The sequence below is a fragment of the Pyrgilauda ruficollis genome, unplaced genomic scaffold (assembly GCF_017590135.1).
Source record: "Pyrgilauda ruficollis isolate IOZ18807 unplaced genomic scaffold, ASM1759013v1 scaffold25, whole genome shotgun sequence".
Lineage (NCBI taxonomy): Eukaryota > Metazoa > Chordata > Aves > Passeriformes > Passeridae > Pyrgilauda > Pyrgilauda ruficollis.
Genome location: NW_024523822.1, coordinates 1657078 through 1678320, shown reverse-complemented (window position 1 = coordinate 1678320; position 21243 = coordinate 1657078). Strand labels below are relative to the sequence as shown.

Sequence of the window (21243 nt, the reverse complement as noted above, 5' to 3'; positions counted from 1 at the left end):
GCTGCAAGAAAGAATACTGATCTCCAGTTTTCACCATGTTTGTACCATGGCTTGGCAATTGTAATTTGTTCTATGTTCTGTGCTGACTGAAGTTTATTTCTGGTCTCTGAATATGGAGGTAAACCACTGGCACTACTTAAAGCCTGTATGATAGTGAAACAAACATGAGGTCATGTTAGTAGACCAGCACACTTGATCAATATGGTTTTTCTTTTCTTGACTGTGAAGTTATAAAGGCTCTCAAAGTTGATGGAGTCCCTAACAGTAAAGCTTGGTCTGTTCAGAGAGCTGATCTTTGTATGCCTGATGGCATATCTCAAAATATTGGCTGAGCTGTTTCTTAATAAATGAAGCCCTAAATGTTGTGGCCTTTAAACTGCTGTGAACCTAGGAGGGTGTCCTGGGTTGACTATATGATGCTTTTATCCCCAATCGTCTTGTTCTGTTTATACTGAATAATAAGTTTTACACCTTTAAGACTCTTCCAGAGAGTGAAGAGGGGAGGGAAGAAGCGCGCAGTTTGTTTTCAGACTGCACTCACTCCTCCACATTCCTGCTCCTGGACTGTGTTGTCTGCGGATGTACAGACAGCAGGACAGAGCTCCTCTTTTCCCCTTTTTTTTGCTTTTAGTTAGTTTTAGCTAGCTGAGGCAAAGAAGTTCCCTGGACTGTGATTTTTCCTTTTTCTGGGATCTGTTCAAGCCTGCTCTGGACTGAACACCCAGCAGAGCGCCGGCAGCTCCACCTGAGGCCCCTTGGCCGGGCCTGAGCCGCGGCATTTCCAGCACCAGAGAGACTGATCAGAGACCAAGTGAGCCGAGCTGCAACCCGGGGAGGGGACTGTTCTGAGTTTGTTTGTTTTTTAGAACAGTGAGAAGTTTTATTGTTTAATATTGTTTGGGTTCTATTGTTTAATAAACAGGTTTCTTTCCACTTTTTCTCCAAGGAGATATTTTCTCCCGAACCGGTTGGGGGGGGAGGGGCAGTTGAATCTGCTTTCGTAGAGAAGCCCCTTTGGGGGTTATCTCCCAAACTTGCCCTAAACCAGGACAAGGGAGACTGTCCATGGAATTTGCTATCTAAATGCTAAGCTGTCTTTAGCTGTCTTGGAATATGAAAGTGCAGCAGTTATTCTTCCCTAGTGGAACTCCAGGAGAACTCTCCAAAAAGTGGGTAAGAATAAGGTTTAAGAAACCATTTTTTTCTAAAACCTTGCAAATTTCTTCTGACTTGGATTTTAGGACTTTGACAATGAAAGGATGAAAGGCATGCCTTCAAGATGTGGGAAAGGAGCCTTGTTGAATTTTAAGGTTTTTTTTTTTTTTTTTCATTTACCAAATCCCCTCATTATATTTGGTACCAGCCTTAAGTATTATCTTTTACTTACTGTGATCTGAATTTTCCCTTACATAATCTTCTGAAGACTCTTAATGAGATGTTGAGGTAGGACCTGACAGCAATACTGCTGTCTCCCTTCTGTTTGCACTACAAGTTTTTTCTTGAGAGGAATGAGGACAGGTCCTGCAAAGATCTGGTGGAACAGAGTCTAGCGTAGTCCATAGCCTGGGGGTGAATATGTGCCTCCTTGAGCTGCCTTTTTGACACATCGTACAATGTAGCATTTATCCCCATGTTAAGTACTGGCTTAAAATGAGAGGAGGAAATGAGTGGATAAATTGACCATTTTATCCTTTGTTTATTTCATTCCTTGAAGTCTATGTATCTTGGGGGGATGCAGCTGTCCAGTCAGTGTACTGTCTGGGCTTGGTTTTCCTGCTCTGCTGTGAGACAATTACAAGGGAGTGAAAGGTCTGCCTTTCTGTAGTAACCTCAGTTGTGGTAGGTTGTTCAGTGACTTAGTGAACATGTATAGGCTCAGCAACTGGAAAGGTGTCCAATAGGCTCATCTTCAGTTGCCTGTTTTTCTTTACTCTTTCATCTTGTCTGGAGAAGCTCGAATCATTTTCTTTTCTGGAGTTAGATGGCTTTCCAAGATGGAACCAGCTGGAAGAGCTTGCTGCTGTTTGGGCAGTTGTCTTTTAGATGGAGGCAGAGGAGAATTTTATTGACTGAGATAGTCTTAAGACCCTTAAGCTCTGAGTTTAAGAAGGTTGTAGTGCTGAATTTAATGCAGACATTTTGCTGATCAGGCACTTTGAGATTTTTCTGTCAACATCAACACATTTCATGTAGACACTTTTGTGATTGGACTGTTGGCTATCTTAGGGGACCATAGTGATGCTAACTACACATACTGCTGTTGTGAGGACTCACATCCATCTGTGGGCTGGCAGGGACTGCAGCCTCTCATGTTGAACATCTCAGGGTATCTTTCAGCAGTGTGTTCCTGAATATTTCCAGAAACTGAACTAAATCAGGAGAATGGGAACAGAAATCTGAGATCAGATTTCTGTTTTAGGCTTTATTCTAAAAATAAGTGGTTTACAGGCAGTGCATAATGAGCTGCATACCCGGAGGTCATTGTTCTGGCGATATAACACCCAGCAGTGCCAGTCATCTTATGAGAGCAGTAAAGAGAAGCATTTCTGCAGTACAAACTAGGGAACAATGAAGACTGAAATGGTAATATGAAAGTACAAAAAAATTATTAAACATTAGGAGGTTTGCATTGCTTCATTCCTGATTCTTCTTTGCCTAACAGTGGCCTTGAGCTGCTTCCTTTCTTGTACTTAGACTTGTAAATTAATTTAACTTCTGTAGTTGGGAGAAGTAGCTTCCACTGTGGAAGCATAGCAGCTACTAGTGAAGAAATGTGCCAAAGAACATGGATGTAATAGTGAATCCTGACTGAAGCTAAGATGCCTGCAAAGAGAGACAGATGAGCTTGAATCAGGAGAGCAGTAAAGGATGGAATTGCCTTTTCCCTCTTCTTGCGGATTCCTCTTTGCTTCCTCCAGGCATCTGGGATGTTTCTCTACTGCCTGCCACATTGGGGAAGGTATGAGTATGGAAACTCTGAGCCAGGAGCCTGAGCTAAGGTTTTAGGAATTTCTAAAGATTGCTATTTTTGTGAAATGCTGTTACAGACAAAATATATGTGTTAGTTTTGGTTTTCTGCTTGAGTCAGAATTTCTAACAGTACTGTATTTCTTAATGAGGCTATAAGGTGTGTTTGAAACTACAGCATGGTAGTAGCCTGGGAGAGATTTACAGTCCTTCAGATTCTTCAGCAGTTATTCATGAAGAGTCAATTGTTTCGTGTTATTCTTGTGTGACCTCCTGGTATGCTGGCAGTGTAAGAGGTGAGACTGTAGGAAAGACAATTTAATTGATAGTCTTTATATGGGGCATGAACAAATGTGTTGCAGCACCCTAAATCTTGCTGCGTGCATATAGTTTTGCATGTTCGCATCTGCAAAAATAGATGAAGCTGTAGTATTATGAGGGAGAGAATGGCTTGAAGAATCTAAGTTAACAGCCAAAACATAAAGGATGATTTAGAGTGATTGCATTTCTTATTAAACAGATACGCTATTTGCGCTAGTTCCTATATGATTTTACAAAATAAGAGCAGGCATGTATATATTTTTTACCCATTTTCTTTGTTGGAAGGTTACTGATTTCACTGTCTTTGGACTGCACGGTGTTTACTTGTTAGAGGAAAGAACTTTGAATCCTCTGTTCCCTGGATGGGAAAGGAGGGTGGAGGCAGTAGTCCTATAGAGTAGTTCCCTAACTGAGGTCTGAATACCTTAGTTTATGATACATTTGGGATTCAGAAAAAGGGCTTTGAAGTGTTTGATATTGACCTTCCCGGGGAGGAATGTGCTGCAGAAACATTGCATAGCATTACTCCCTCCTGAGTGAGTTTGATAAGGTATGCTGGTGATTGATTTGAAGCTTGAAGTCTTCACAAAACCAAATGGTAAAGCTATATTCTGCCAAATCAATTAGATACTTAAACATTATTATTATTATTATTATTATTATTATCAGCATCATCATCATCATGCAAAATATGGTCTGTCTTTTCCAAATAGGTATGGTAACATCCAAATGCTAGCCAGAGGAAGCATAGTGATTGCTCAAGTACAAATTACTGTGGCATAGCATTGAGATTCAAAGTTGTTTGCCCTCTTGTCCATAAACTACTTATTGTTGTCAATAATTTTTTGAAGTTACTATGAAAATAAAGATGAGGTTGCTAAGAAACCAATTTGTGTATCCCAGTTACTGTGCTTTACCTGTGTTTTTATGCTGAATTCCAAGTGGGGGATGCATCACTCATGGTTTAACCCCAGCTGATAACTAAGTACCACAAGCTGCTCACTCACTTCACACTTTCCCACTGGGGTGGGGGGGAGAAAAAGTAAAACACATTGTTGAGGTAAGAGGGGTTTAGTCATTGAAATAAAGTAAAATATAGTAATAATTACCTTCATATTAGCTTAAGATGATTGAATGTTTTTCTATTTTTGTGAAATAGTTTATTTAATAACTTTTAAATTTAGTATTAAAGATGTCCAGTTAATAAAGCAGTTGAACATCACTAAAAAACTGGGTTAACTCCCACAGTGATATGCAGTCACATAAGTCATAAATTTCAAAGCTTTTATCACGGCATGTTTTTCCTAGTGGAATCTCGTTAGTATGGCTTAGCAAGATTGTTTTATTTGAATTTCAGGCTATGGTTTAGTGAATTACTGCTATCTATCAGAATCAAAGAAACTGACTAAAATGAAGTGAAACTGTAGTGTAGGTGATAAAGATATATCTAAAGGAGATTCTGTTTCCATGTATAGATGGAACTAAAGAAGTGTTCTGGATATCTTGTTAGATTATTCCAAATTGCTTCTCCTAGTACTTGAGAGAGCCTGAGAAATTAGACTATAGTTTAAGAAAGAAGTTGTCTTGGGCCTTCTTTGTGTGTATGACATGTTTGGTGACAACATGTCAACTGTGTAAATGAAAAAATGGTTGGTTTCCAGACAACTTTGATTCTGTATGTCGTAATTTTGTTAGCCTTTTCTTCCCTTGTGCTGGCTTTCGGTACTTTTAAATAAGAGCACAGATCTGAAAAATGAACACTTTATGCTAAACCGTGGAAAATGCAGTATCTTTGCCCTCTAATAAATTTAATTTGCTTTCAGACTTTTAAAACAAAGTCTGAAAACAAATTAAACCTTCTGTATTTTGTACAAATCTTCTGTATTTTGAAGCCACTGGTCTGGAATTGCTCTAGTTGATAATCTCTGTAACTGCACACAGATTAAAGGATTATGTGTGATTTAAAATTTTTGTCATTGATGTAGACAACTTGCTTTGTTTTTATGAAAGATGTGGGGGTTCATTATTTTGAGTAAGAAGATGAAACCCTGAGAATACAGGATGAGGTGTGGTGCTTACTTGAAACGAGTAGGCACAAAGCTGATTTACAGGTCAATTAAAATGCAGCTGCCTTACAGGCAAGAGATATTGAGTAGTCCTTATAACAGAAGGTGGTCGTTGTGCCTCTTTTGACAGCACTTCTGCTTCACTAGTGGAAAGAAAGTTGAAGTAAGACCCTAACACAGTGTGAGACATCATGGGTAGGATTGTACTTTATTTTTTAAATCAGATTACTTTAGGAAATTATTGTTATAAAACCCTTCTCTTTGAGAGGTTACGACCATCTTGCAGATATTGTATTGCTTCTGGTCTAAGTCCTACCATGTAGACATTCAAACAAAACTTGCATTAAATTACTTACGAGATTCATGGTGATACCAATCAACTGCTATTTAGTGTACGACTAATCCTTGTAATTTAGAGAGTTTTAAAAGTCATACTGAACTTCTAAAGAACTGTGTGTAAATCTCGGAGGTGATATGTTCTACAAATAAATCTCTAAAAGCCATACATCTTCTTTTGCTGTTAATTTTAGATTTTCTGTATGAGGGTGAATAAATCATAGCAGCTTTAAACAGTTAGTGAAGAATTCAGTTGTTTAGGTTTGGATGCTTTTTACATGTCTACATTGTGGTTCCCTCCACATATATACTAATGTCGGTTCTTTCAGATAAAATGCGTGATACATTCTGCCATCATTTCTTTGCCTAATGGGACTTAATATAGGATTTTTAAAAATCTAAGTAGAGTTCTTTCCTTTTCTTAGCCATCAATATAATTATTTTAAATAGCTGGTTGTTTAACTGGAAAAGCCTGGATAAAGAAGACAGGACAAATAAGGGTAAGTCTACTTAATAAGTGTAGGTTTTACAATGGGGCTCTTTAGAATGCATGGCCAGTTGCTTGCTTAGATTACACAAAGAATTAAATAGAAGGGTGGAGTATTTAAAATGATCCAGGGTGTATGATCCAATGTAATCTGTCTGGTTACATTCTCACATGGTCTTCATGGTTTTTCCTAACTGTAGTACTACTTAAAGTCATCAGGCTAAAAAAGAATAAAAATCTTTCTTAGGCTGGGTAGTGTTAATAATCCCTCCTATGATAGACCTGGGTAAATTGTGTGAGAATGACAAGTGGCAGCTTACAGATAATTTGAAATGCAATGGAAGCACTTAAAATTACAAACATGGTTCTTAAGTATTGTCCTTAATGACAAATCTCTGCCAAATGCAAATTGGATTGTGCACCCTTGTACCCAGATATTCTTACCTGATATTTTTTCTGCTTATTTTAGTAGTGAGGCTAAAGGAGAATCATCCCAGTCTGTGAATTCTGTGTTAGATGATGAGGGCAAAACTATAAAGCTATCAAATAAATGCCTTATTCTAGTTCACTTTCAAATGAGTTCAGGAAAAGGGTTTTTCATGGTAGCTATTGTTTGGTAACGGCATGTGCTGTCTTTCTCGGCACTGAACGGGAAAGAAAGAGATCAAAAAGCCCTTGTCTGCAAGGTCTCTTGTGGCGAGACTGCATTATTTAAAAACTTAGGAGTGTGTTAAAGGCAAACTCAGGAAAAGCCTGCATTTTCTGCTTCTGCTGCTTGTTAAGCTTAATTAAAAAATACAAGAAGATACACCTACCAGTAATTATTACTAATTTGTGCTCAAGTTCACACATGCACATCACTGGTACATTGATGAAGTAAAGCGTTTCTTTTCTCAATCAGACTGTAAATTAACAATGCAATCCCTTCACACAAATAATCTTGCTTTCATCTTGAATTGATTTATGGATCAACTTCAGCTCCATTACATGCTGAGAACCTTTTACTCCAAGCTCATTTCATCATGGGTTTTTCTCTTTTGTTTTGTACCTGCTTGGCATAAATTTGTTGTGGTTCCCTTTGATATGTTATTCCTAATGAAAGTGATGCTGAATTTGAAGCTTTATGTGGCAAAATGGATTATTTAATATTTTAATGGTCTAAATAAAGAATAATAAATTGAAAATAATTTTTAAATTTATTATGTGTGAAGATTGTCACCCATTTTTATGAGAGACTTGTGAATTGCTGTGGCTGCAATGCCCAGTTATACTTAACATTGCTTACTGGTTCTTAACATAATTCTTACTAGAAAGCTGCATTTCAAATGTGTTTTCCATTAGTCAGAGGAATAAGTTAAGGAGTAGGAATTTTGTAAGTCGCTGAGAAGGTCCCTCAAATGCTGCAGTATGGTCAAGAAACTCTTGCTGTGCTTGAAACAATGGTTTTTCAGAGTGCTTTGTTATGGGGAGCTGGCCAGTGGAACCAGGAATGTTTCAGCTTGCATTTTTATTTTTAATTTTGCTGTAACTGAGGGAAAAGTGAGACCTAATTGAGCATGGATGGAGCAGATAGACTTGAATAAACAATTAGTTTTCTGAGGCTTCCAATGTGATAGAATAAATGAAACCTTTATAGGTAGTCTAGGAGCTCATTGGTGAATGTGAATGGAAATAGATTTTATAAAGAACTGAACTGCTCTTGCTTCATTAGTATTCATGGTATAACAAAAAAACCCACAACACACCACCTCTTTCCAGAGTATATATAGTCTCCTCTGGAATATTTTTTTTCATGAGACAAATGATGATGGTGCCAATAGCTGATGAAGATGAATAGGCTTATTTCTTACGTATTTAATTTTTTTTTCAATTGAAAGTGACTTTGAAGGTTAGTTTTACTAAATTTCTATCCTGCTAGTTAAAGAGCCAGAAAAAAATCTTTCTTAAAAGCCTGTGTAAGAGCCAAAGCATCGGAGAGGTTTGAAAAAGTTGTGGATATGGATGCCTTCATACGCACAGAGTATAAATACTTATTTCCATGAATTTGTCATGGTTTGCTTGACCTGTAAAAAGGATTATTAAAATAATTAAGGGTGAAAATGCTGTTTGTAGTGTCTGAAATATCAAAGTTCTTTTCAGTTCTCTGTGTAGCTAATTCCTGCTTTCATTGAGAAATTAAGGAAATACTCAGTGTGGCTAGTTCAATATCTTTATCTAGAGCAGAGCATAGTGCATAGCTAATGCTACTAATGGCTCTGCATATGATAATGAGAAAATAAATACACCCGTAGAAAACTGAAGAAGAAAAAGCTGCCAAAGATGTGGCTTTATCCAAGGGAAGGTAAGAAAATAGTACTTTGTCACAGTATCAATAACTTTTGTTTAAACTTGGTGGTTCCTGCTGTTTAACTGAAAACTTTGTTGTCTTCTCTCCGACTTCTTAAAGTAGATAAACCAGTGGAAAAAAACCAGCCCTGTAAAGCGTGTGCTTAGTGTTAGGAAGATGTGATTTTTGCAACTGGCTGTTCCTTGCCCTGCCAAGCAGTTTCTTTGTGGGGACGCAGTGGGGGTCAGTGCTGCTGCTCCTCAGTGTCTGTGGGCCCGCCAGAAGGATCAGGACTGCTGTGTTGATGCCTGCTCTGTAAACCTGCAGTGCCTTGTGTCTGAAATGGTGTGTGGCGGAGAGTGTGTGTGGTTTTTCTTCTGCTGCAGGTTTCCAGCTCGTGTCCCTTTGCCCCAGCAAAGGAGTTCTCCCAGGCCGCAGGAGCCACCAGGTTTGCAATTGTGTTGTGTCCTTGATTTCCACCCAGACTGGGGGGAGTGCTTCTGCCACCTTTCTCTTGCTGAGTCCTGCCTATTCTCTGGGTCTTTTAAACAGGCAGATGTGGCAGTAGTGACAGCAGATTTCAACACCACAAAATGCTTTTTCCTGACAAGATGACCATCAGGACGTGGGCAGGAAGGGAGTATCCTTCCTGCTGCATAGCAGTGGCACACTCTGCTGCACATCTGGGCAGCTAAGGGTAGATTTTTTTTTTTTTATCTTCGTCAGATCCCTTTTAAATACTGTGGAAACAAAGGTAAAACATGAGCATGTTTCCTGATGCTTGGGCAGTACTTAGAGGAGCTGTACCACTGCAAAAAGTGGGATTTTCTTTTTCCAGATGGTACCTTTGCAGCAGAGCTGAGTGGGTTTGGCAGACCCCTGCGACACTGCTCTCTGTTTTCAAGCTTTTTTTTTTTTGTTAACTTCTCAAACAGACTTCCTCGCAGAATGTGCTGTGTTGGATCTGGTCCCTCTGTGTCCTTCCTAGTAGGACTGACCTGTTGAGCTGCTGCAGCCTTATCCTGGCTAGCAGTCTGTTTATGGTGCTTTGACTTCACTTTTTTTAGAGTACTGATAGTTTTTCCTAGTTTGGAAATAATGTTTTTTTTGTAAGAAGCAAAAGGCCTTAGCACATCATGTGCATTCCTGAGAAGATACTTGTATGACTGTCAGAATAAAATAAAAAAGGATTGACATTACCAGTAAGTGCTCTATGATCCCTTTTAACCATGGGATCTATTTTTTTAGAACTGTGTTCTGGTTTCTGTTTCTGTTTTTAGGGCCTTATATGAGATCTGCCAAACCTGCTATTTCTTAATCTTTTGGTGCTTGTTAAAGCTGGTTGTTTATTCAAGGAGACTGAGGGCAGGCTGAATTATTGGCTGAATTATTGAAGGCACAATACAATGCCTTCAATACAAGTACTGTTGCTTCCTTTGTTTCCTGGAAAGGGAGCAGTCTATCTCTGAGTCTGTGTGTACACATGCAGCACACAGGAGGCTTTCAAGAACTGAAGGACTCTGTCATATTGTAACAAAACTGTTCCATCTTAACAAGGGTAAAGTAATAATTGGCTCAGACAGCAGTGTGCATGCATATTTATAGGCCACTTTTTGGCCTTGTAGAATACTGTAAAGGCTGTGCTTCATTTTCTGTGCAATCGTGTGTAAAGATGTTTCTGAAAAAGGATTGGATGCAACCTGATTATTTTTAACATAGCCATAGCTGACTTCAAGTTTGTCTTGAGTTGTATTTATTTGCTTTTAATTGACTAGGCATCAGATTTGTTTTCAAGAAAAATACAATTGTTTTAAATGCAGATTTGCATTTCTAGAATGAGTGGGAATTGGGTAGCAAGAGAATGTAGTTATGTCGCTGTTGATCCTTAGCAGAATTCTTAAAATGTTTCTTTACTACTTAGGATATAATAGGTAAGATGCTATAGGAAGACATAATGACTTTTTTTGGCTGCTGCTCTTTATGCAACATCATGTGTTCAGCATAATGAACTGGACAATTTTGAATAGTGACGTTAGTTTTAAGGACTGTGTTTCTGCATATATGTGGGATGTAAAATCAATACATACAATGGTTAGAAGTGATGCTTTGTGAATTGCAGAGTTTGACTGTGGATTTCTTTTCACCTTTGTGGGTTTCTTTTTACCTTGGTAAGGACATGTTTGCAGTGCCAGTTGCAGGTTGCATTCATGTGTAAATCAAGTGTTGCTGTATGAATGATCAGCAAATTTCCCTGTAAACAAGACCTTTTCTGTCTCTAATCCTTTTAAATCCCCAGTGAGCCTAGGATCATACTTTCTGTCCCTGCCATAGCTGACAGACTGGTGTCACGGTCCTAACAACGAAACTGGAGGTCAAAGGGGGAAGTGAGATAATTCAAGGCTTGAAGTCCAGACTAGTATGGCAGATGCCACTAGGCTGTAGAACTAGTGAGGTCTTTCAGCCCTAGCTGAATAAGACCTTTCCCATGGAGAGTCATGCTGAATTTAAGATATGTGGGATAAATAGTGATCTTTTTTTCTTGACCTGTGGTGGTGGAAAAAATACCTGCTTGGTTTTGAGGAATTGTGGTAGGAAACCGGTTAAGAATTGGGATCTTTCCTTGTCCATTGAAATCCTAGTGGCCTGTTGAGTCTTCCTTTGTATCTACTCTTCACCTTCATTATCCATGGCTTCTTGGAAGTAGCGCTAGTTTTTGAAGAAATTTTCTTTTATCTTTGTGTGGTAAGTTATTTGCGGTTCTTTGTTTTGTAGAGGTTGCTCTGAGAGCTGTGAATATTCAGAATAGTTGCGTAGTTCTGCAAACCCTACTCAAAACTAAGGTGGATTAATACTGCTTGTGGGTAATGTGGAGTATTTCAACCATCAGCTGATTTAAAAGGAACAGTCTCGTTCAGCTGATGTATTTGATACAGGTTTGTGACAATTCATAGGCAGCCCTAGATTGGTCACATTGCACCCACATGCAGAATTCTTCAAAAGCTAGTGCTGTTGTGATTCCTGTGTACTGCAGACATGAGTTACTGCAGGATATCCATGGAAATCTGATTGCACCTCTGCTTGTGATGGTACTGTAAGACAGACTTCTCTGGTATCTGCAGTACACCACTATGGCATTTCCTCTTCAAGTCTAACATGGTTCTGCTGAGTTCTTGTCAAGCATCTGGAGTGACTAAACTGCACTATGCTCTTAATTGATAGAAATGTATTTTTAAATGAATTCTAAGATGCTTTTGGAAAGTATGATCCTATCTGTTAATAAGATTATATTCAGTGTTGCTCTGTGTGTCTGCACAGCTAATCAAAACTCATGTATCTGTGCCAAATGTAATTAGACTTAGAGAGAGTATTTAAATGATAAGAACATACCTCTCCCCTTTGCCCTGCTGAAGTAAGTTTGTGTAGCTTACATCAAAAAAAAAAAAAAATAGCCCTTGCTGAGCTATTGTGTTTCAGCAACTGTGCTTAAAGTGCTTGCAAAGAAGCAAGACAGAGAGGCAGCATGCTGAGAGGAACCCAGTGTAAATAACATGAAGAAATAGGCTGATTTATATCAAAGCAGACTACTAGGAGCATAAAGGGTTAACCACTGTTGAACTAGTGGTGGGTCTTAGCATGCTTGCTTCTGGCATAACTTATGTTTGAAGATACAAGAGACAGAAGGGATTTGTAAGGTTTGTGAAGCCATGCTCCTGTTAAGCATTTAACTTTACAATGAGAGTTTTTAGTGAATGACTGAATCTCTCTTCAACATCAGGGAAGCTTCTATATGTTTACCTGCATAGGGCTGGAGCCTGGTGCTTTCTCACTTCTTTAAACATCTGTGATTTGACATATTTCTTAACAGTGTACTTATTAGAGTAATTTTCTTTGGGGACTTTGGGTTAAAAATGAAAAAACCAAACCCTAAACTGTAAAACTACATTGGGTATTTTCTGCTTTTGATACACGACATGTGACAGTGCATCTCGTTTTTTGGATTGGTGCTTGTCTGGGGAAGATATAAAGTGGGTGACAGTGCGCAGCCCTTCTATGGAAACTTTAGGACTGAATATGCATATAGAGCATGACCTGAGGTAGGAAGAAGTGCTGCATTCAGGAGGAAGAAATGGAATTGCTTAATAGAACATCTCTGTTGATATTTTTAGGTCTGAATACTTGACCAGTATTTTCCAGTTTCTGTGGGAAGTAGAAATACTGCCTGTGGAGCAGTTGAGGGAGGTTGGGAGTGAAGTAGTTTGGACAGTGAAACTGTAGTGGGTGTTAAAAAAAAAAAATGGAGCTGATCAGACAAGTTCAGTTCGTGTTTCAATTTAATTTTTATTAGAAAAAGACACTCCATGTTGCAACACATTTCAGCAGCCCAGGAGAGCTTATTTTCCTTATCCTGGTTTATCAGTGTGATTGTATTCTCTTAGCTTCGTTTACCTTGTACCATGAATTTTCTGAAATGCATTTTCTTTCTGACTGCCTCACTCCTCATTATGTACTCGGCTCATATTGTGCTCCCGAACACTGATGCAAGGTCTTATTTTGAATCAGTTGTCACGTCCTTAATTTTCATAAGGACGTGTGGGCTGATGTACTTGATGTGACTATTTGATGATATAATTATAAAGCAGAGAATTCATTCTAGCTTTAGAATCAATACATGATGGTAGATAGGTGGATTTAATGCTACTGAGGTTTTAAAAAATATTAGTATAATCCTTTCTGAGTAGGTGAGCTGTTAAAAGCCCGTAGTACAGTATGGAAATAATTTTCTTCCGAGGAATATATCTGACTTTATTCACACAGAAAATTAATAGCTTGAAAATACATAAAAAAAAATTGAGAGCAAATTGATTCCTATATAACTGGAGGAGACTTTAACTCAAAATTACATCCCTGTTTCTACAGGATCTCTAAATCTATGTGTAGAAGTCTATGGTAAGGATATTTTGATATTCTCTTCTATGTAATTTCTAAATGATTCTCCTGTAATAATACTTTCTGTTCCTTTTTGTAAGGTTCATAGGTGTGAGGGGAGCAAGTAGGATTTTGTGAAAGCCATTAACTCCTAAATTTTACAGTGCTTTTGTAGAGATTTATCATATCTATGACATAGCAGGCAGATTTTTTTTATCAAATGTATGGAAAGAGGTATTGGAAGAAGTAAATATTGTAGAGCAGTATGTTTGCCAAGAACAGTACATTTGCCATAGGTTGGTGTTTGCTGTGTGTTTTCTGTCTTCAAAGTGCCTTTATTGACAAGGTATTATTTAATGCTGGGGGAGGAAGGCTTTTTAATAAGTTAACTATCCATGCATTGTGAATATTAACAGCAGAGACTGGTGGCGAGATGTGCACTGATTAAAAATCCCTCTCTAAGCAGCCTGTATAAACTCTAAGGCTAACTTAACCCCCCTTCTACTTTAAGTACAGGGCACTCAAATACATTTGTTTTCACAGTTTTAATTTTTCACTGTTCCCCTCTTTTTAGCTTGAAAAACTGCTCTCTGTTATCCCAGTGCTCCTGAGGTCACTAACATTTATTTTCAAAGGGTGTTGAGAGAAGGGTATGGCTGCAGCCTGAGTACAGTAAGAAGACAGTGGGCAGAGCATGAGATAGCCAGATAGTCAAGATGTAACATGAATGTGTGTCTGTTGGAAGCTCCCTGCAAGGATATAGCTATTGTATTCCCTGCAACTTGCAAATCTGACTGATAAAAAAGGGGAACCAGTCTAACCTTGGTTATCCTGTTGTGTTTTCATGCTGTGCAACATCAGCACATGACCATATAGCTAGTAAGTATGAAGTAAATACCAATACAGTGATGATTGTGGATGAGCAAAAGTGAGTGCTGAGCAGAAGCAGCTTAATTAAAATGACTTAAAATCTCTCTGGTAGAATTTCAGCTGTCTTCTAGATAGTTGCTTTAATATTGTCCTGTGGACAGCAGTGTCCAATCTTATAATTTGATAAAATGCACAGCCTGAATTTTCATGGTTTCATGGTGTTCAGGTTTCCAGGAGGTCTTTCAAATAAGTATTAACAAGTTGGAATAGGTCTTGCTATTAGTTATTTATTTGAATTTGATGTTATCTTTTTACTGAATGATTGTAGCGTGTTTTTGACTGAATTAACCACTTTGTAGGATTTGAATACGTAACATGTTATGCATCTTCAGAACAAGCTTTGTGTTCCAAGGAGGTAGGATCTAATGTTTTCTGTTGGTTTCCTTGGACTTGAATGCTCGGTCTGTCAGAAAGGGCAGGTGGTTGTGTTGAGGGCAGAAAGCCTCATCTGCTACAAATGCTTTTGCTTGAAATGAGATCTGAATGGGGGCTATAAAACCCTCTAGTTCTGGCACATGTTGCTGTCTAGAGGCTGCACAGGAAGGGAGCATTCAAGAGCTGTTATGTCAAGGCTCTTGTCTACTCTTACTGGTTTACTGCAATATCAATTAGAATGTACAGATGTCTGTCAAATACACATTTTACATGCTCTTAGATTATTTTGGGCCTTTGGAAGCAAAAGTGAGTCTTTGGATAACTTCCAGAAATGCTTGGTTGATGTATGTGTAAAGCAAGAGTTCACCATCAATATGAAAATACTAAATCTTGTACTTCCATGTTGTTTCTTTGTAGTCTTATACCTTAAAAATGTATTTTGGTGTATTAAAGTCATTCAGCAAGAAGAGGGTACCTTTGTGAGAAAATGCTGGCAGGGCATTGCTATTAAGACTATGAGCTACTGGGGGTTAATATTTAAACTGTCTTAGCTCTCAAACGTCATACTTTGCTGAAGCCTCTTAATTATGAGTTGAAGATCTAGATGGTACTGTGCTGGTCTGTACTATAGCACTGTCTTAAAGTTTCTTCTGAAACCCAGAAAGCTGTGAAAAGGGAGCACAGCTTAATTGGGAATAATGACTTTAAATCAGACTGCATGTTGTGGAATGCACAAGTCTATTCATTGTGGGAGTGACTTGAACAATCATAAAGTTTGACTATCTGGTTAAAAGGGGAAAAGATGAGAGAATGGAAGATGGAAAATTCTGTTACGTTGGCTTAAGTGCTGATGTGTAGGGAGCTTAGTGCATGAATTGATTTTTTTTTTCCCTTCTCTGCTTTAAAAGCTTGATGAACCTTAGTTCAGGAAAAAGAGATTTAAAATGTAGTTGGTTACTTTGAAGTGTGAACCTTTTTCAAGAAGGAGCATGAAATTTTGCCAGTACCTCAGCTAAACCCTGATGGGATCATGTAATCTTCAGATGCTTGGACTAATTTGGAGTCTAGAACTAAACAATCTCTGGGACCCATCAGTCAGTAAGCAGCTTGAGTATTTGCTTTTAGACTTACGTGAAAGACTCTCAAAATTGTGGTTTTTTTTAGAAGTTAGCTTCCTTCTCTAAAGAGTATTTTGTATTTAATTTTTAAATTCGTCTTGTGAGGTATCTTAGAAGTTGTAAATACAAATATTTGTGACATGCCTGTATTTATGGAAGATGAATACTAACAATGTTCAAGTAAATATTCTTTGTGACCCCAAAACCACTTAGTTTATGAAATAGCTAAAAGCATGTGCTGTGAGTTAATCAAATACTTCAGTATCTGTTGTGAACTTGAATGAGTCTTAATATATTTAAGAAGCAGATTAAAAAATCAGTTGCATTTCTTGATGCTTTAGGAGTGTATGTACACTTCCAATGTGCTGAAGATTTGATTAAAGAAACCTTTAAAACAAACCCCAGAACAATAACTAACCTGAAATATGAAGTACAGAGGGAACTAAATATGGGATTCAAAATGCTTTGCAGGGAAGACAGTACATTGATGTGGGATTAACTGTAAGCAAAAATGGGCTTTGCTGTGCAGCTTCATCGGTGTTTCTTGTGACCTTGATCATTCCTTTCAGTGGACAAAAAGGATGAAAGAGTCAAGTATGCAGGTGATGCATAGATTTTCTGACTGATAAGTCTCAGGCTTCCTAAAAAATTGTAGTGAGAATTAGGGTTTAAATGTTACAGAAAAAAAATTTATGTGGTTTTTCAAAATGATGACACCATGCCACTGCAGCACTTACGGGAGAGGGATGGTTGTAAAACTTTTCCCACTTTGTATACTTGCATACCCTGCTTTTTCGTACTTTCTTGGTATTTGCTCACATGCATTTTGTCTTGTTTTAGTGGATTTAATCAAATGGTGAGACATTAGACATATTGTCAAGACCGGGCAGCTAAAATGTTTTGTAACTATGATGACAGGAACCCAGTCTGAAGAATGAGGATCTGTATTTCCGTTTAACTTCAGAGTCAGTGTAAATGAATGTGCCTTTTATGAACAGGATAATTTAATTTTTTTTCTCACTGGCGTTGATAAATCTGTTATTATTTCCCTGGACCGGGCAGTGGTTTACAGTTTGTTGATGGTGCAGTGCCATCTAGTGTTTGCTGACGTGGGCGTGGGGAAAACTTGTCAAAGAAAAACGTTTGAAGAGCCAGTCGGTGTCTGGAGTAGGTTTCTAGATCAGGTGGTTCACAACTGCAGAAATGCTGCTTTATGGAAGGTTGAGTAAGTTGAAGAATGATCCCTTTTATCTTGAGAGGGGACCTCTGTGCTCAATGCTCTTTGTGTGAGAGTGGTTGGAGGTGGAGTTAACTGTTCAAGAGGAAGATGGCTTTCTTACACAGCCAGACACAAATCTGACACTTGAAAAAATTTTCTTTTCAGTTAGCAAATTAGTTACCTTAAGATCTTTGAGAATATTTTTTCCCAAATGATGTCATAATCTTTAGTTGAAGATAACTTATATTTTTCTTTCAGTGAAGATAATCATTTAAACAGTATACGTATGTATTTTTTTTTCTGCTTCTTTGCAGCTTGATCACATACTGTCACCTCCACCTATGCCTTTCCGAAAATCCAGCAGTCCTGAAGTGTCTTCTGGCCTTGGGAAGTCTCCTAAATTCAAGAGGCAGTTGAGTGAAGATGGAAGACAGCTCAGGAGAGGAAGCCTTGGAGGAGCTCTGACTGGTGAGTTTGGGGTATGTGTAGTGTCACCTGGTTAGCACAAGGAGCTGATGGCACCTTGATCCTTGGTGTTTGCCTTGTGGCTGAACTCTTTGGGGGAAGTGTGAGCTGCACCTGGAGTTTCCATAAGTTTCTTCCTCATGGGTTCCCTGACTGTTAGTGAGATGAGTTGTGTTCGAGGTTCTGCCTCTAGGGGCTACTGGTAGGTGGCCAAGCACAGCCTGAATATCACCCCTATCTTGAGATGTGCATGACTGTGGCATTTATCTTGCTGACTCATGTGCATCCATCCATGGAATCACCTATATCTTGTTTCCTCTAGGAGCTGAAGTGCGTGGAGGGTGCCTTTAGATTTGATTTCATTAAAGAAAATACAATTTGGCATCATTTATGTGGTGGAATACTCATGGGGAGTGAACAGCATAACCAACTAGCCACAAGCTGTGGACTGCAGCTTCACCTCTGTGGAGCAATGCAGAGGTAGCAGGATGCTTGAGGAGGGCTTAGGCCCTCCCTGCCCTGCTAGCATCTTCTAGATACTAGGTGCTGGTATTGTGACTGTGGCTGGTACCTCTGTGGCAGTGATGGTCACTGAAGAGTGATTGGTTTTGATTATGGAACAAATTAAATATAAAAAAATGAGGACTTATGTATTTTTAAAAATAATTAAATATAAATTATATATATTAAAAAATTAAATAAAAAAATAAGGACTGTATTAAAAAAAATGAAATTCACTGGAATCAAACATGTTTCTAAAGTGCATAATGGGTAGTAGAGGAATTTGTTGTACTTGATGAGAGGGACAATAGATTTCAGTAAATTTACTGGAAGATAGAAATTTCACAGAATATGCTGAGTTGGAAGGGACCCACAAGGGTCGTAAAGTCTGACTCCTGTCCCTGTACAGCACCATCTCCAGTTGTCACAACACGTGCCTGAGGGCATCATTCAAACACATGTCCAAACACATCGTCCAAACTGTGTCAAGATTGCTGCTGTGATCACTTTTCTGAGGAGCCTGACCCCCCTGGGTGAAAAACCTTTTCCTGACACCCAGCCTAAACCTCCCCTGTTTCAAATTCAGGCCATTCCCTCAGGTCCTGTCACTGCTCACTGGAGATGAGAGATCAGTGCCTGCCCCTCCTCTTCCCCTCATGAGCAAGTTGTTTTATCTGTCCAAGTGATGTTGATTGATATTAGAATCAAGTACATGACATTTAGTTCAGAAGAAGTTGAAATGGTGTTTACTATCTCAAGTAAAAATAATTTCCCTTGCAATTTCATTTTTATCATGAGTTGTTATGAAGGTTTCAGAAACAGTGTAAAAATATTTGTGATCCATAATGGCTTTCATGAAAAATAAGTGACCCGCAGCATAAAAGTGTCAATTTTGGTAGCCATTTCAGTAAACTCTCTGGCAGCTCTGGAATGTTACAGCTTTGAAAGCTTGGAGTGTAAAACAAACTACTGTTTTAGTGAGACTAGAAACTGCCAGCACAGTTATTTTTTTAGCAGGAGCTGGTGTGGTTCTTTAATTTTGTTTTTGTCTAACTTTAAAGGGGAGCGGTGGTCTTTAAAAACTGATCTTTGCCATATAAGCCGTGCAGATAAAGAGGAAGAAGACAGCCTAATCAAAAACAAGCATAGCAATTGTGCTTGGCTGCTCTAGTCTTTATCTCTGTGCTTGAATTATTGCTTGAGGCCTTTATAAAGGAAAACGGATAGGCTTTTTGTCTGCATGCAATCTGTTGTGCAGGGTTTCATGTCAGTATTTGGGAATATAGTGTGCAATGATGTTAAACTGCTTTATTACCAATGCACTTTAAATGAACCTGAATACTCTAGGGCTTTGGTGTCTTAAAATAGTTTAAATATCTTAACAGCTTTCATGATACTGATTAAATTAATCAAACTCATTCTGATGACAGAAAGTTCTTTATATTCTTTAGGGATTTTTTAAAAACTGTTTTAAAGACACCACTGCAGATAGAGAACTAATTCCTAGAATTGTTTCAAATGTTCAGTAATCTGAAGTTAATACAGTGTTGCTTTGGTCATGTATTTATGTCCCTTTTTTAACATACTGAAGTTTGGGGTTTTTTAAAGATTCCTTTAATGCTTAAGAGTGGCAGTAGTAGCAAGATTCTTGTAGTTTCAAACCACAGTTTGCTGCTGTGGTTTGACACTACAAGAATCACAGCATCGTTAAAAAAAAAGGGGCACACAATAAATCCTTCTTTTAAAATGGTGAGCTGACGTGTGCTTGGTCACAAGGGATAACTTCTATGCTCACACATTCCCTCCCAAATTTCTATTTAAGTCTTAATGTTTTTGAAAAAATATTCGTGGTCCATAAAGGGGGAAAAATATTTGGAGGCCTGTAATTTGAGAAAGTGCTTGATATTTAACATCACTATTACTGGTTACTGTATTCCTTTTTTCTTTCTTCTCTTTTGTTACTTTAATATGCCTTTAAGTTCTAGCTTAACAGTGGGTATCAGTTAATTGGAAAATAGTTCGGAAAAATATCTTTGAAATTATTTTCAGTTCAGTCTCTGCCTCTGTTGTTAAAAAATATGCAACTCCAAAAATACAGTAGGTGGGAGTAAGTGAAGCAAGAGACAAGACTCCTAGCTTGAAAATTTGCAGAATATTCTTACACTGATGCATGTTGCTCACTGCAGATGTTAGAAAGGTGAATTGCACTTTGTATTTTACTCTCCCTTTCCTTTGGCTGTTAAAAACAGTATTATTGAGCCATAGAGCAAAAGCAGTATTAACAATGAAAACAAGCAAAATAAAATTTATTTGTTCATATAAAACAAAGTAGTTCAATTCCTGTAGGGTTGAATACTAATGGAGGTAAATATATAGGGATTTTACCTCTGGGAATAGATCCCAAATAAATGAGTTTATTGAGCTTTGCAGGAGGGAATAATGTTATGCGCTACATACAAGAGGAAATAAAATCTATATTGTTGCAGTACATTGAATGAGATTTGCAAAACTGGAAAGATTACAGTTATTGGGAAGCTACATTAAAAAACTCTTTACCTATGAATACAAGAAAAATTGAGAATGATGTACTGGGTCACCAGTACATCATAATGTACTGATCATGATGATCAGGGAGAAGAGGGCTGGAAACCTGCAGAGATAGGATAGAAATTGAAAATATTTTTGATACAGCTTTAGTTAAATTAGAGCCAAAATTGTTTCCCTGAGTTGCACAGTTTTAAGCAATCCAGCAACCACATGTTTTCAGTGACAAGCAAAGAATGCTTTTCAAAGTAGAAGAAAAATGAAATCAATGTTTTTGAGAATAAATCTACTATTGCATTCTGTAGAAAATGGCTATGCAGCCACTAATTAATGTTTGTCCAATAAAAGAGATTAATAGTGGTTCCTGCATACACCATGCTACTATATTTTGGAAAAACTCCTTCAATATAATTGTTGCAACAGTATTGCTTTCTTAATCTTCATTGCCAAGGAGGAAGACTTCTGGAAAAACAGAAGCTTGGAATGAAAATAGTATGCGGCCTGCTATTAGTCTAGCAAATCTCCCTTAGTAATTCTTGTTGTAAAGTGCTAACAGTTTTGTTTAATAGAAAGACAAGATGAAAAATAGTATTTCATATTGTTGTGGTTACTAAACATAAGCACTCATAAGATAAAACAATCTCAGAGTAAAAGAACTTGAA

General features: G+C 38.0%; 1 protein-coding gene across 1 annotated transcript in view; it reads left to right on the top strand.

Moving 5' to 3' along the window:
- Positions 1-21243, top strand: part of MAST4 (microtubule associated serine/threonine kinase family member 4) — a 279014-nt gene that overhangs the window by 42588 nt on the left and 215183 nt on the right. The window contains exon 2 of the mRNA XM_041470924.1: positions 17386-17539. Coding sequence (XP_041326858.1) covers positions 17386-17539 — 154 coding nt within the window. The remainder of the gene's footprint in view (positions 1-17385; positions 17540-21243) is intronic.